Source organism: Oryctolagus cuniculus, chromosome 9, assembly GCF_051225735.1.
Source record: "Oryctolagus cuniculus isolate XC-2025 breed Fujian yellow rabbit chromosome 9, ASM5122573v1, whole genome shotgun sequence".
NCBI classification, from domain to species: Eukaryota; Metazoa; Chordata; class Mammalia; order Lagomorpha; family Leporidae; genus Oryctolagus; species Oryctolagus cuniculus.
The window spans coordinates 91,866,066-91,878,050 of NC_142875.1; the positions used below are offsets into that span (position 1 = coordinate 91,866,066).

An 11,985-nucleotide genomic window follows, 5' to 3' on the forward strand; every position below is an offset into this window, starting at 1 on the left:
GCCAAAGCCACAAGCCAGGAGCTTCTTCCGGGTCTCCTACATGGGTGGCAGCGTTTCAGGCACTTGGGCCACCTTCCACTGCTTTCCCAAGGCCATTAGCAGGAAGCTGGATTGGAAGTGGAGTATCTGGTCATGAACTGGTGCCCATATGGGATGCTGATATGGGATACCAGTGTTGGAGGTGTTTACTTAACCCGTTACACCATAACACGAGGCCCAGTATATAAATCCTTAACCTTCTTGGCTACCTGTATTCCTAAATATTTTATTCTTTTATAATGCTATTATAAGTGAGATATTTTTTCTTCCTTTTCAGATTGTTCAAAGCTAGTTTATAGAAATTGAATTGATTGTTGTGTGTTACTTCTGTATCTTGCACCCGTGCTGAATTTATTAGTCCTAGCAGTTTTTTAATGAAATATTTAGGATTTTCTCCATATAAGATCATGTCATTTGTGAAGAGATAATTTTATTTTTTCTTACCACATTTAGATGCCTTTTTTTTTTTTCCTTCACTGATTGCTGTGGCTGAGATTTCCATTACCTGTGTTGAAAAGAAACAGAGCCTGGTGTGGCACAGAGGGTTAAGCAGCAGGTTGCAACACTGGCATCCCATGTCGGAATGCCGGTTCAAATCCTGGCTGCTCTGTTTCCGGTCCAGCTTCCTGCTAGTGTGCCTGGGAAGGCAGCAAAAGTGGCCACATAGTTGGCCCTCTGCCACCTATGTGGGAGACCAGGATGAAGTCCTGGCTTCTGGATTTGGTCTGGCCAAGCCCCAGCGGTTGTAGCCATTTGGGGATTGAACCAACAGTTGGAAGATATCTCATTGTCTCTTGCTCTTTCTGTGTCACTCTGCCTTTTAAATAAATAACTCAAACTTTAAAAAGCGGCAGGAGTGAAATATATTTTTTCTAAATAAAGTATGGCCACTTCTGCTGTCTTCTGGTTACGATATGTATGGTATCTTTTCCCATGCTCTCATTTCTGGCTTATATATTCTTACATCTAAAGCTAATCTCTTGTGGACAATATATTGAAATAGAGTCTTTTAAAAAAAACATATTTTAAAATATATGTATCATGTTATTTGAGGGACAGAGGGAGAAACAGAGGGAGAGAGAGGGAGTGCTGGTTCACTCCCCAAATGCCTATAATAGCCAGGGTTGGACTAGGGCCAGAGCCAGGGGCAAGGAACTCACTCCCAGTCTCCCATGGATTTTAAAAAAATCCATTTGGCCACTCTATGTCTTCAGACTGGGGAGTTCAGTCATTTACACTTAAAGTAGTTACTGATTGGGAAAGACTTCTTATTTCCATCTTGTTAATTGACCTTTGTGTTACCTTGTGTCTGTCCCTGTTTAACTCGCTGCCTCCGTTATGCTTCATTGATTTTTTATAGTGACATTTTTTGATTATTTTAAGTCATATTTATAGGCATTTTTCCTATAGTTATGGAGATTATATAAAAATTTTAGTTATATTATCTCTTTTTAAAATATATGTATCATGTTATTTGAGGGACAGAGGGAGAAACAGAGGGAGAGAGAGTGAGTGCTGGTTCACTCCCCAAATGCCTATAATAGCCAGGGTTGGACTAGGGCCAGAGCCAGGGGCAAGGAACTCACTCCCAGTCTCCCATGTGGGTGGCAGGAACTCAATCACTTGAGCTATCACCTGCTGTCTCCCAGAATCCATATTGACAGGAAGTAGTAATCCAGAGCCAGAGCCAGGAATCGAACCCAGGTACTCCACTGTAGGATGTGGCCATCTTAACTGCTAGCCTAAATTCTTGTGCCTACAATAATCTATTTTTAGGGGGTAACAACTTAACTTCTGTTGCATGTAAAACATCTCTTTGCTATACCTGCTTTTTTTTGCTATTGATATCACAAATTATCTTTTTGTATTCTGTATCTATAACATAGTTTTAGAGTTATTTTTACCTTTATCCTTTAAATTTTGTGTGTGAATTGGAATTTTTTTTTCAGCATCATGACAGTATTACAGGATTCCATATTTGTATCTATATGTACCTCCACCAGAAAACTTTGTTTTTACATGCTATTGTTTTTCTGTCTAAGATCCCTTCATTTCAGCTTGAAGAATTCTGTTTAGCAATTTTTGGTAGGCAGATCTAATGGTCATGAACTCTCTAAACTTTTGTTTATTCATAAGGCTTTTCATTTTTGAAGGGCAGTTTTGCCAGATATAGTATTCTAGGCTGGCAGTGCTTTACTTTCAGCACCTTGAATGTATCATCCCACTACCTGCTGTTCTGTAATGTTTCTTCTGAGAAATATACCAGTAATCTTACAGAAGTTCCCTTGTAAGTGATAAGTCTGTTGATACTTTAAAGATTCACTCTTTATCTTTGACTTTTGACAGTTGGGTTGTAATGTGTCTCAGTGTGAGCCTTTTTGGATTCAGCATAGTTGGAGTCCTTTGGATTTCTTGAATTTGGATTTCCATTGCTTTCTCATATTAGGGAAGTTTTTAGCCATTATCTATTCAAATAAGCTTCGCGCCCCATTTCTCTCTCCTTTCCTTCTGACACTTGCATAATGTCCATACTGCTTCCTAAGATGGTGCCTTGTAATTTACTTAGGATTTCTTCACTCTTCTGTGTTTTTGTTTGTTTCTTTGACTCAATAATTTCAGATGACCTTTTCTTCAAGTTCAATGATTTTTTAAAGATTTATTTTATTTATTTACTGAAAGGTGGAGTTATAGAGAGAGGAAAAGAGAGATCTTCCATCTGATGGTTCACTCCCCAAATGGCTGCAACAGCCAGTGCTGGACCAGGCCTGAACCAGAAGCCTGAAACTCCATCCAGGTCTCCCACGCGGGTGGCAGGGGCGCACCTGGCACTCTGATATGGATGTCAGCATCACAAACAGCAGCTTAACCCGCTATGCTGCAACACTGCCCGCTGTAAGCATTCTCTTACAGCACACTGAGCTTCTGTAAAGGGATAGTTTTAATTCTATGTTAGGTAATTTATAGATTTCCATAAAACAGCCACCTATCCAGGCCTTCACAGACTGACTTGGTGGGGAGAAGACCTTTGTGAGCTTGATGAGAGGTTACGGAGGCCTCAGACCGCTTGGATGTGGAGGTGTCTTCTCCGAGCTTGCTGGTGTGACTTTCAGTTCCAGAGTGTGCTGATTTCTTTATCGGGACTTTGCAGTCCCTGGATCCCTCCGCCCGCTGTGGGCAGCGCTGTAGGATCTTTGGTGCTGCAGCAAACCACGGAGCTCTTCTGGCCCCCGAGACCCAGGCAGTCAAGGTATGCTCATTTCCTGTGGGAACTTCGGGTCAGAGGAAGCAGAAACCAGCCCCTCAGGAAGCCCCCAAAGCAAGGACACCGGGCTGTGTTTCACTCCCCAGAGAAAGCAGCAAGTTGGATACTTGCTCCATGTTGCTTCTGTGGTGGGAGAGGTGCTCCAGCTGCTGCAACAAACCCAGGAGCTTTCCTTGGTTCTTAGCACCCCCAAGATGGCCGTAAAGTGCAGGTTCCTCATCAGGGCTCTGAGTCCCCCGAGACAGAAAACAGTTCCTCAGGCAGCTCCCGCAAGAGACAGAATATTGCACATGCATCGCACTCGTCCCTCTTCTTCCCAAGGGAACGGCTGCGCCTGGGGCTGTGTGGCCCTGTCCGGAGCTGCGCTGGCTCGGATGAGGGCTGACACAGTTTAAATGCAATGGCTTTTCATGCCTGTTTCGATGCAGCTGTTACAGCCTTGAGCTTACTTGGAGTATCCTGAATTCCAAGGTGATCTCTGGAGTTCTCATGAGGACTTTTGGACCACATATATTATATTTGGTGTCTCTGTTGGGGAACAAAGCCTGGGGCTCCCCACTCTGGCATCTTGCTAACTGCAGAGTTTTAAGTCTTTTGATATATACTACCAAAGTACCCTCAGAAAGCTTGTTCCTTTATTTCACGCACTAATCTGATATTTGGCCATTTGACTAGGCAAAAACAAGTTTTAGTACTTAGAATCATACTGCCAGAATTGTTTGAATTATGTATGTGTTGTTACATATAGGAATTTCTGTAGCAGTTTTAATTTTTGAAGCATATTAAAAGTTTATGAAGCCATCATAAACATTAGAACCGGAACATCAGCATTAATGTTGCACCCACCTGTGTGATCCTTCCTGTCCTGTCCTGTCTCCCCCATAGATAACCACTGTTTAGATTACATCCTCTCAGTTTTATAATTTTCCATTCCTTGCTTTATGTATATAAATATGTATTATTCACATATGCAAATGTTGCATGTTTTAACTCATTTTTTACCCTTCTGATGAACATATTCAGTGTTTGATATACTTGTTTTCACTTAATGTATTTTTTTGTTTTTTTTGACAGGCAGAGTTAGACAGTGAGAGAGAGAGACAGAGAGAAAGGTCTGCCTTCTGTTGGTTCACCCCCAAAATGGCCGCTACGGCCGGTGCTGCGCCAATCCGAAGCCAGGAGCCAGGTGCCTCCCCCTGGTCTCCCATGCGGGTGCAGGGCCCAAGCACTTGGGCCATCCTCCACTGCCCTCCCAGGCCACAGCAGAGAGCTGGACTGGAAGAGGAGCAACCAGGACTAGAACCCGGGGCTCATATGGGATGCCAGCACCGCAGGCAGAGGATTAACCAAGTGAGCCACGGTGCCGGCCCCCAGAGAGTAGGCTTTTTTTTAAAAAAAAAACAGTTTCATCAAAAAGGCTGTGGGAGCATATTGTAAATACTGTCATGTTATTTTCAATCACCTTTCATGGAGTAATAATGCCACACATGTACAGGTGTACATGGATCAATAAGCATTTGTAAGCCTGGGTGGATTTATGTTTAAATAACAAAATGTTACCATTTTGGCAATAATACTCATTTCAGTTTTGTAACAAACAACAATTACTATATCCTGGAGGGAAGTTATACAATGAATAGGCTCAGATGATAACAAGGGCCAGCGCTATGGCACAGTGGGTTAAAGCCCAACCTGTAGTGCCGGTATCCAGTATGGATGCTGGTTTGAGTCCTGGTTGCTCCACTTCTGATCCAGCTCTCTGCTATGGCCTGGGAAAGCAGCAGAAGACAGCCCAAGTCCTTGGGCCCCTGCACCCATGTGGGAGACCCAGAAGAAGCTCCTGGCTCCTGGCTTCGGACTGGTGCATTTCTGGCCATTGCAGCCATCTGGGGAATGAACCAGCAGATGGAAGACTCTCTCTCTCTCTCTCTCTCTCTCTCTCTCTCTCTCTCTCTCTCTCTCTCTGCCTCTCTGTAACTCTGCCTTTCAAATAAATAAGTAAGTTATTTATTTGAAAGGGTTACACTGAGAGAGAAGCAGAGAGCTGGATTGGAAGTGGAGCAGCCGAGTCTCAAACCGGAGCCCATATTTGAGGCTGGTGCTTCAGGCTAGGGCGTTAACCCACTGTGCCACAGTCCTGGCCCCAATAAATAAGTCTTTAAAAAACAAACAGAAGATAACAATTTAGAGATAATTTATCTGAGTTATTACAAAATGAGCACTGAAATTCCAAATGATACATTTATTTGAAAGAGGAAAATCCTTAGAATCATAGAATTTACATAGAAGGAATCCTGAAATATCCATGTGCAAAAAAAAAAAAAAAAAAAAGTCTGCCTGTTTAAAGTGTACAAAGTATGGAAATTCCCAAAGTAAACAATACAAATGGCCAGGAAGGAAACAAAAACTGTTGAACCTTACTTAATCTTAAAAATACATTAAGGGGGCCGGCGCCGCGGCTCACTAGGCTAATCCTCCGCCTAGCGGCGCCGGCACACCAGGTTCTAGTCCCGGTTGGGGCGCCGGATTCTGTCCCGGTTGCCCCTCTTCCAGGCCAGCTCTCTGCTGTGGCCAGGGAGTGCAGTGGAGGATGGCCCAAGTGCTTGGGCCCTGCACCCCATGGGAGACCAGGAGAAGTACCTGGCTCCTGCCATAGGATCAGCACGGTGCGCCGGCCACAGCGTGCCGGCTGCGGCGGCCATTGGAGGGTGAACCAACAGCAAAAGGAAGACCTTTCTCTCTGTCTCTCTCTCTCACTGTCCACTCTGCCTGTCAAAAAAAAAAAAAAAATACATTAAGGGGCCGGCGCCGCGGCTCACTAGGCTAATCCTCCGCCTTGCAGCACCAGCACACCGGGTTCTAGTCCCGGTTGGGGCGCCGGATTCTGTCCCGGTTGCCCCTCTTCCAGGCCAGCTCTCTGCTGTGGCCAGGGAGTGCAGTGGAGGATGGCCCAAGTGCTTGGGCCCTGTACCCCACGGGAGACCAGGAGAAGCACCTGGCTCCTGCCATCGGATCAGCGCGGTGCACCGGCCACAGCGTGCCGGCTGCGGCGGCCATTGGAGGGTGAACCAACAGCAAAAGGAAGACCTTTCTCTCTGTCTCTCTCTCTCTCTCACTGTCCACTCTGCCTGTCAAAAAATAAAAATAAAAAAAAAAATACATTAAGGGCCGGTGCAGTGGCTCACTTGGCTAATCCTCCGCCTGTGGCACCGGCACCCCAGGTTCTATTCTCGGTTGGGGCGCCGGATTCTGTCTCGGCTTCGGATCCGTGTAGTCCGGCCATAGTGGCCATTTGGGGAGTGAACCAACGGAAGGAAGACCTTTCTCTCTGTCTCTCTCTCTCATTGTCTATAACTCTACCCATCAAATAAATAAATAAATAAAATATTTTATTAAAAAAAAGCCTATTCTGTTACGCTTACCTATATGAATTTTTTTTTCTGATCATTGCTTTCTTCATCTGTAAAAATAAAATGATGACACCCATTTCTAAAAACAAAATTATATTCATAATTTTTCAGTTGCACAGTTGAAATTTTTTAAAGGATGTCAGTTTTCATTTTTTTCAAATGACCTATTGGAGGGAGGTCTTCCACCCACTGGTTCACTTTTGAAATGGCTGCAACAGCTGGAACTGAGCCAATCCGAAGCCAGGACCCAAGAGGTTCTCCCAGGTCTCCCACGTGAGTGCAGGGACCCAAAGCCTTGGGCCATCCTCCGCTGTTCTCCCAGGCCATAGCAGAGAGCTGGATTGAAAGTGGAGCAGCCAGGATTTGAACTGGCTCCCATATGGGATGCCGACGCTGCAGGTTGGGCTTTAACCCACTGTGCCTTAGCACCGGCCCCCAGTTTTCATTTTTTAAAGATTAGTTCTTTCCTCAGGATTTGAATCCATCAGGCTGGGAGGTTTTTGGGTACCTGAGAGAGACATCAGGGTTTTTTTGGTTTTGTGTTTTGTTTTGTTTTGTTTGCTAATTTGTTTCTACAAATGTGTGAAGAGTAGAGTAAAAGAAATGAAATGTTACCTAGATCAGTGGTTTTCAAACTCTTGATCTAAGCTCACTTAAGCAGATTGGAATAAAACCCACATAGACTTTCAAATGGGAAAAAATGTATTCTAACAGAAAAATTAGAGAAGAACAAAGTAATTAAAAATGCATCAAAGTGTGTCAGCATATTCAATGCTTTAAATTAAGGGGCTTTATTTTCCAGCAACATCAGTAATAAGGGAAATGTAATGTTTTAGATAACCTGTGATTTTAAGTAAGTTCATTAATCTTAAAGTATGGGGATTTTTTTTTTTTTTTAAGATTTATTTGAAAGTCAGTTACAGAAAGAGAGGGAGAGACAGAAAAAGAAAGATCTTCTATCTGCTGGTTTGCTCCCCTAGTGGTTGCAGTGCAGGGTGGGCCAAGCCAAAGCCAGGAGCTTTCATCTGGGTCTCCCCCATGGGTGGCGAGGGCCCAAGCATGTGGGCCATCTTCTTCTGCTTTTCCCAGGCCATTAGCAGGGAGCTGGATCGGAAGTGGAGCAGCCAGGTCTGGAACCTGCACCACGTGGGATGTGGGCATTGCAGGCAGTGGCTTAACCTGCTGTGCTACAACACTGGCCCCAAAATTAGGTGGATTTTAAGCACAATCTTATTTTTATTTATTCCAAGAGACTTTGTCAGAAAAATGAATATGAAGTATGCATACTCAAAAAAAAATGAATAGTGTATGTCAGTGGGCTGTCATTAAAAGTTAAACTTATGTAAGTGAAAAAAAATGCCATTATATGAATTTTAAAAGGAGTGAATAAAAACTGAGGGGCTCAGGGAATGGTTCCTGTAGAAGATATAGTGAAAATAGGATTTAAAAGTACAAGGCTTTCAGAAAGTTCATAGAAAACGCATATTATGCTGTGTCGACTTCAGAAATCTTGTACAGCAAACAAACTTGTCTTGTAATTCCAGTTTTCCTTCCACAGATTTGTTGAAGTCCCCTCTTGCATCTGGGACGGCAGTAGTGTTCAGCCCTGCCTAAAAATCCGTGCCACAGTCTTTCCAAAGGCAACCTTTACGTATCTGCGTAGCTGTCATTCTTCTCAGGCCATGCCATATCCGTACTGGGCCACACTCTGTCTTATACAGGGGGATCTAACCCTCTGCTATGTGAACATCGTTGCAGTGTTGGGAGAGAGTGGTGTCGGTGGTGTGCCCAGCCTGGGCTGCTGTTAGGGGGTTAGGGCCTGTCGCCATCCTCGATGAGAGGTGGATGACTGTCCTGTTCTGATCTTGCAACTCCAGCTGTTCTTTCTTCAAATGCTCTTTTTGCTTTGCTAGGTTTTACGAGTCAGGGTAGTCTCTCAGCATCTCACAAGTTCTATAAAACCAGGGGCTGTAACTGGGCACACATCTGAAAGAATGCATATGAAGACTACTATTAAATAATGTCTTAACTCGATTTCCCACAACGGCTTCCTTTTCAATGTAAGAACACGAGAATTACAGCCATAAGAAATCAGCTTCCTAATGAAACAGCCTGCCTGGTCCTTGGCAAATAAGTATGCTTTACAATGCATAATGTAGTGGTAATGTTTTCTCAGCATATTAAACAAATGCATTCTTATTTTTGTGTTTTCAGATAGTGGCCAGAACTGTAGTGCCAGTAGTAAAAGTGAACGACTAAGTGCCAAACTCAGAGCTTTACCTGGGACAAATGAACCTTATGAAAGTAGCAGTAACAAAGAAATAGGCAAGTGCTGCTTCTCCCCACCCAGTCCCCACAGGCATAGCAGGTCTGCCGAAGACTGGTGAGATGGCAAACCCCGTGTAATTGGGAATTACTAAAAATCTGATACTGCAGGCCAATCGGAAAATGACTTGGGAGAGCATTTCTGTTCACTCTGAGTTGTTCAGTTTTAATGATGAGACGTTGGCTTCACCTTGGTTGTGTTTTTCTCTATTCCTCTAACAATCTGTTTTGAAACCTAGATGCCTCGTACGTGGATCCACTTGGCCCGCAAGTAGAGAGGCCAAAAACTGCGGCCAAAAAGCGAGTCGACGAGGATGACTTTGCTGACGAAGAGCTAGGAGATGATTTACTTCCAGAATAACACACACTTCAGTGCGTGTCTTAATAAAGGAAAGAAGTCACCTTAAAGGATAACACTCAGGTTAAATGTTGGATTAAATATCCGAACTTTAATTTTGTACATTGTCAAAACTCTAAACAAGTGTATTCTGTTCCGAGTATGGATTTTAATTGTTTGGTTGTTTTTCCCTATGGAATAAAAACCTGTGAAATTAACACTTTTGCCAGTGACTACCTTACCTTTTTGAAAACTGACCCACAGGAAGAAATAAAGTTTTAGCACAACATAGGACTGACACACACATGTATCCACATAACTGTGTGGATGTACTCACTATAATTTACCCTTATTGCTGTAGTGTATGCTGATATTGTATATAATTTCATTAAAACTATAAAGTGCTACTCGTGAATTCACTAAATTGATTTTGTTGCTTGCAGCCTGTGTTAGGTCCCTATGCATGGTGAATTTATCTTATTTTATTTATAAATTTTTTAAAGATTTATTTATAGACAGAGGGAGAGACAGAGAGAAAGGTCTTCATCCACTGGTTCACCCCCCAAATGGCTGCAATGGCCAGAGCTGGGCTAATCTGAAGCCAGGAGCCAGGAGCTTCTTCTAGGAACCTGATGTGGGTGCAGGGGCCCAAATGCTTGGGCCATCTTCCACTGATTTCCCAGGCCATTAGCAGAGAGCTAGATTGGAAGAGGGGCAGCCGGAACATGAACCTGTGCCTATATGGGATGCCAGTGCTGCATGTGGAAGCTTAACCTACTTTGCCACAGCACTAGCCCCTTTAATTTTTTAAAAATTTGTTTAGAAAGGCAGAGTTAGAGAGAGGGGGTTCTCCATCCACTGGTTCACTCCCCAAATGGCAGCAATGGGAAGCCAGGAGCTTCCTCTTGAGTCTCCTGCGTGGCGCTGGGGCCCAAGTACTTAGGCCAACCTCTACTGCTTTCCCAGGCACATTAGCAGGGAGCTGGATCAGAAGAGAGCAGCCAGGATTCAAACCCTCACCCACATGGAATGCCAGGGTTGCACACAGTGGCTTTACCTGCTATGCCACAATGCCAGCCCCTGCCTAGTGATTTTTTTTTAAAGATTTGTTTATTTTACTTGAAAATCAGAGTTACACAGAGAGAGGAGAAGCAGAGAGAGAGAGAGAGAGAGAGAGAGAGAGGTCTTCCATCCGCTGGTTGGCCACAATGGCTGGAGCTGCGCCTGTCTGAAGCCAGGAGCCAGGAACTTCTGGGTCTCCCATGGGGGTACAGGGGTCCAAGGACTTGGGCCATCTTCTACTGCTTTCCCAGGCCACAGCAAAGAGCTGGATTGGAAGTGGGGCAGCCGGGACACGAACCGGCGCCCATATGGGATGCCAGCACTTCAGGTGGCAGCTTTACCCACTGTGCCACAGCGCCGGCCCCACCAAGTGAATTTTTGTTAAAGGTAAATTTTTTGGAGTTTAGAAACTTGTAAGTTTTTGGAAGTTTTGCCTTATGAGGGTAATACTAATAGAATACTATATTTTGGAAAAAGTAGAAAGTTTAATGAGAAAAAACACCAAACCATAACCTTAATGCTCTTCTCTGTCGTTCCTTTCTGTGCTCATCCCAGTGGCGTGTTCCAGCAGCACAGACCCCATTTATGACTTCAGAAATTGAGCAGAGAGCAGGGTTGCCTGCAGTCCTCTTTAGCAGTGGGTTCAGCTGATGTCTAGACTGCCCAGAAGGATTATAATTACAGTAATGGGGCAGTCAGAAGGGGTGGATCATCTCTTTTTTTCTAGCTTGGTACAATATTTAAAAATACACACTTATGATGCCAAGTTTAAATGTCATTGTGATTGTGTGCTGACTTCCATAAAACATGACTAAGGGATTCCTCACAAATACCCGAGGGGACAGCACTGTGGCATATCATATGGGTGCAGGTTCGGGTCCCAGCTACTCCACTTTGAACCAGCTCCTTGCTGGTATGCCTGGGAAGGCAGTGGAGGATAGCCCAAGTCCTTGGGCTCCTGCGCACTTGTTGGGGACCCAGAGAAAGCTCTGGGCTTCTAGCTTTGGATCAACCCAGCTCTAAGAGCCATTGCAGCCATTTGGGGAGTGGACCAGCAGATGGAAGACCACTCTCTGCCTCTGCCTCTTCCTCCCTGTGACTCTGCCTTTCAAATAAATATTTTTAAAAACCAAATACACTCTAGTTGGAAGTAAAAGATAAACAGAAATGACTTACAAGACTACCATTTCAGACATAATTCTCTTTTAGTAAACACTTGCCAGAAAATGGAGTTTCACATCATTAACACCAACATTCCAAGAGTCCAAGTATCACTGGCATAAGGGCACACTCTGACCATAAGACATCTTTCTTACTTACCAGATAGTTTTATATTTTAATTGCGAAGGTCAGTTACTGTCGCTCCCCGTCTTCGTGGAGGAACGACACAGGACCCTGCGCTGTTCTTTCATCTGCTCAGCCCTCCCCGGGTTTGCTGCTGGTTCTTCCCGGGTTGGCTACCGTCCCTTCCACCTCTGTGGAAGGGCGGTTCCCCCTGGCCACTTTCCCCACTTCCGCGGGGGAGTGGCACACCGCCGGCCGGCTCTCTC

General features: G+C 44.4%; 1 protein-coding gene across 14 annotated transcripts in view; it reads left to right on the forward strand.

The window, feature by feature from the left end:
* The window catches only part of IFT88 (intraflagellar transport 88), a 127,466-nt gene extending 117,875 nt beyond the window's left edge, over positions 1–9,591 (forward strand). For 10 of the 14 annotated variants that reach the window (XM_070049126.2, XM_017343475.4, XM_008259933.5 and 7 more), the window contains 2 exons: positions 8,926–9,036; positions 9,276–9,591. In XM_070049126.2, the coding sequence (XP_069905227.1) occupies positions 8,926–9,036; positions 9,276–9,397 (233 nt within the window). In that variant the 3' untranslated portion in view covers positions 9,398–9,591. The remainder of the gene's footprint in view (positions 1–8,925; positions 9,037–9,275) is intronic. The other 4 variants (XM_008259936.5, XM_070049127.2, XM_089304361.1 and 1 more) reach the window with 1 other exon arrangement.
* Positions 9,592–11,985: the final 2,394 nt, after the last annotated feature.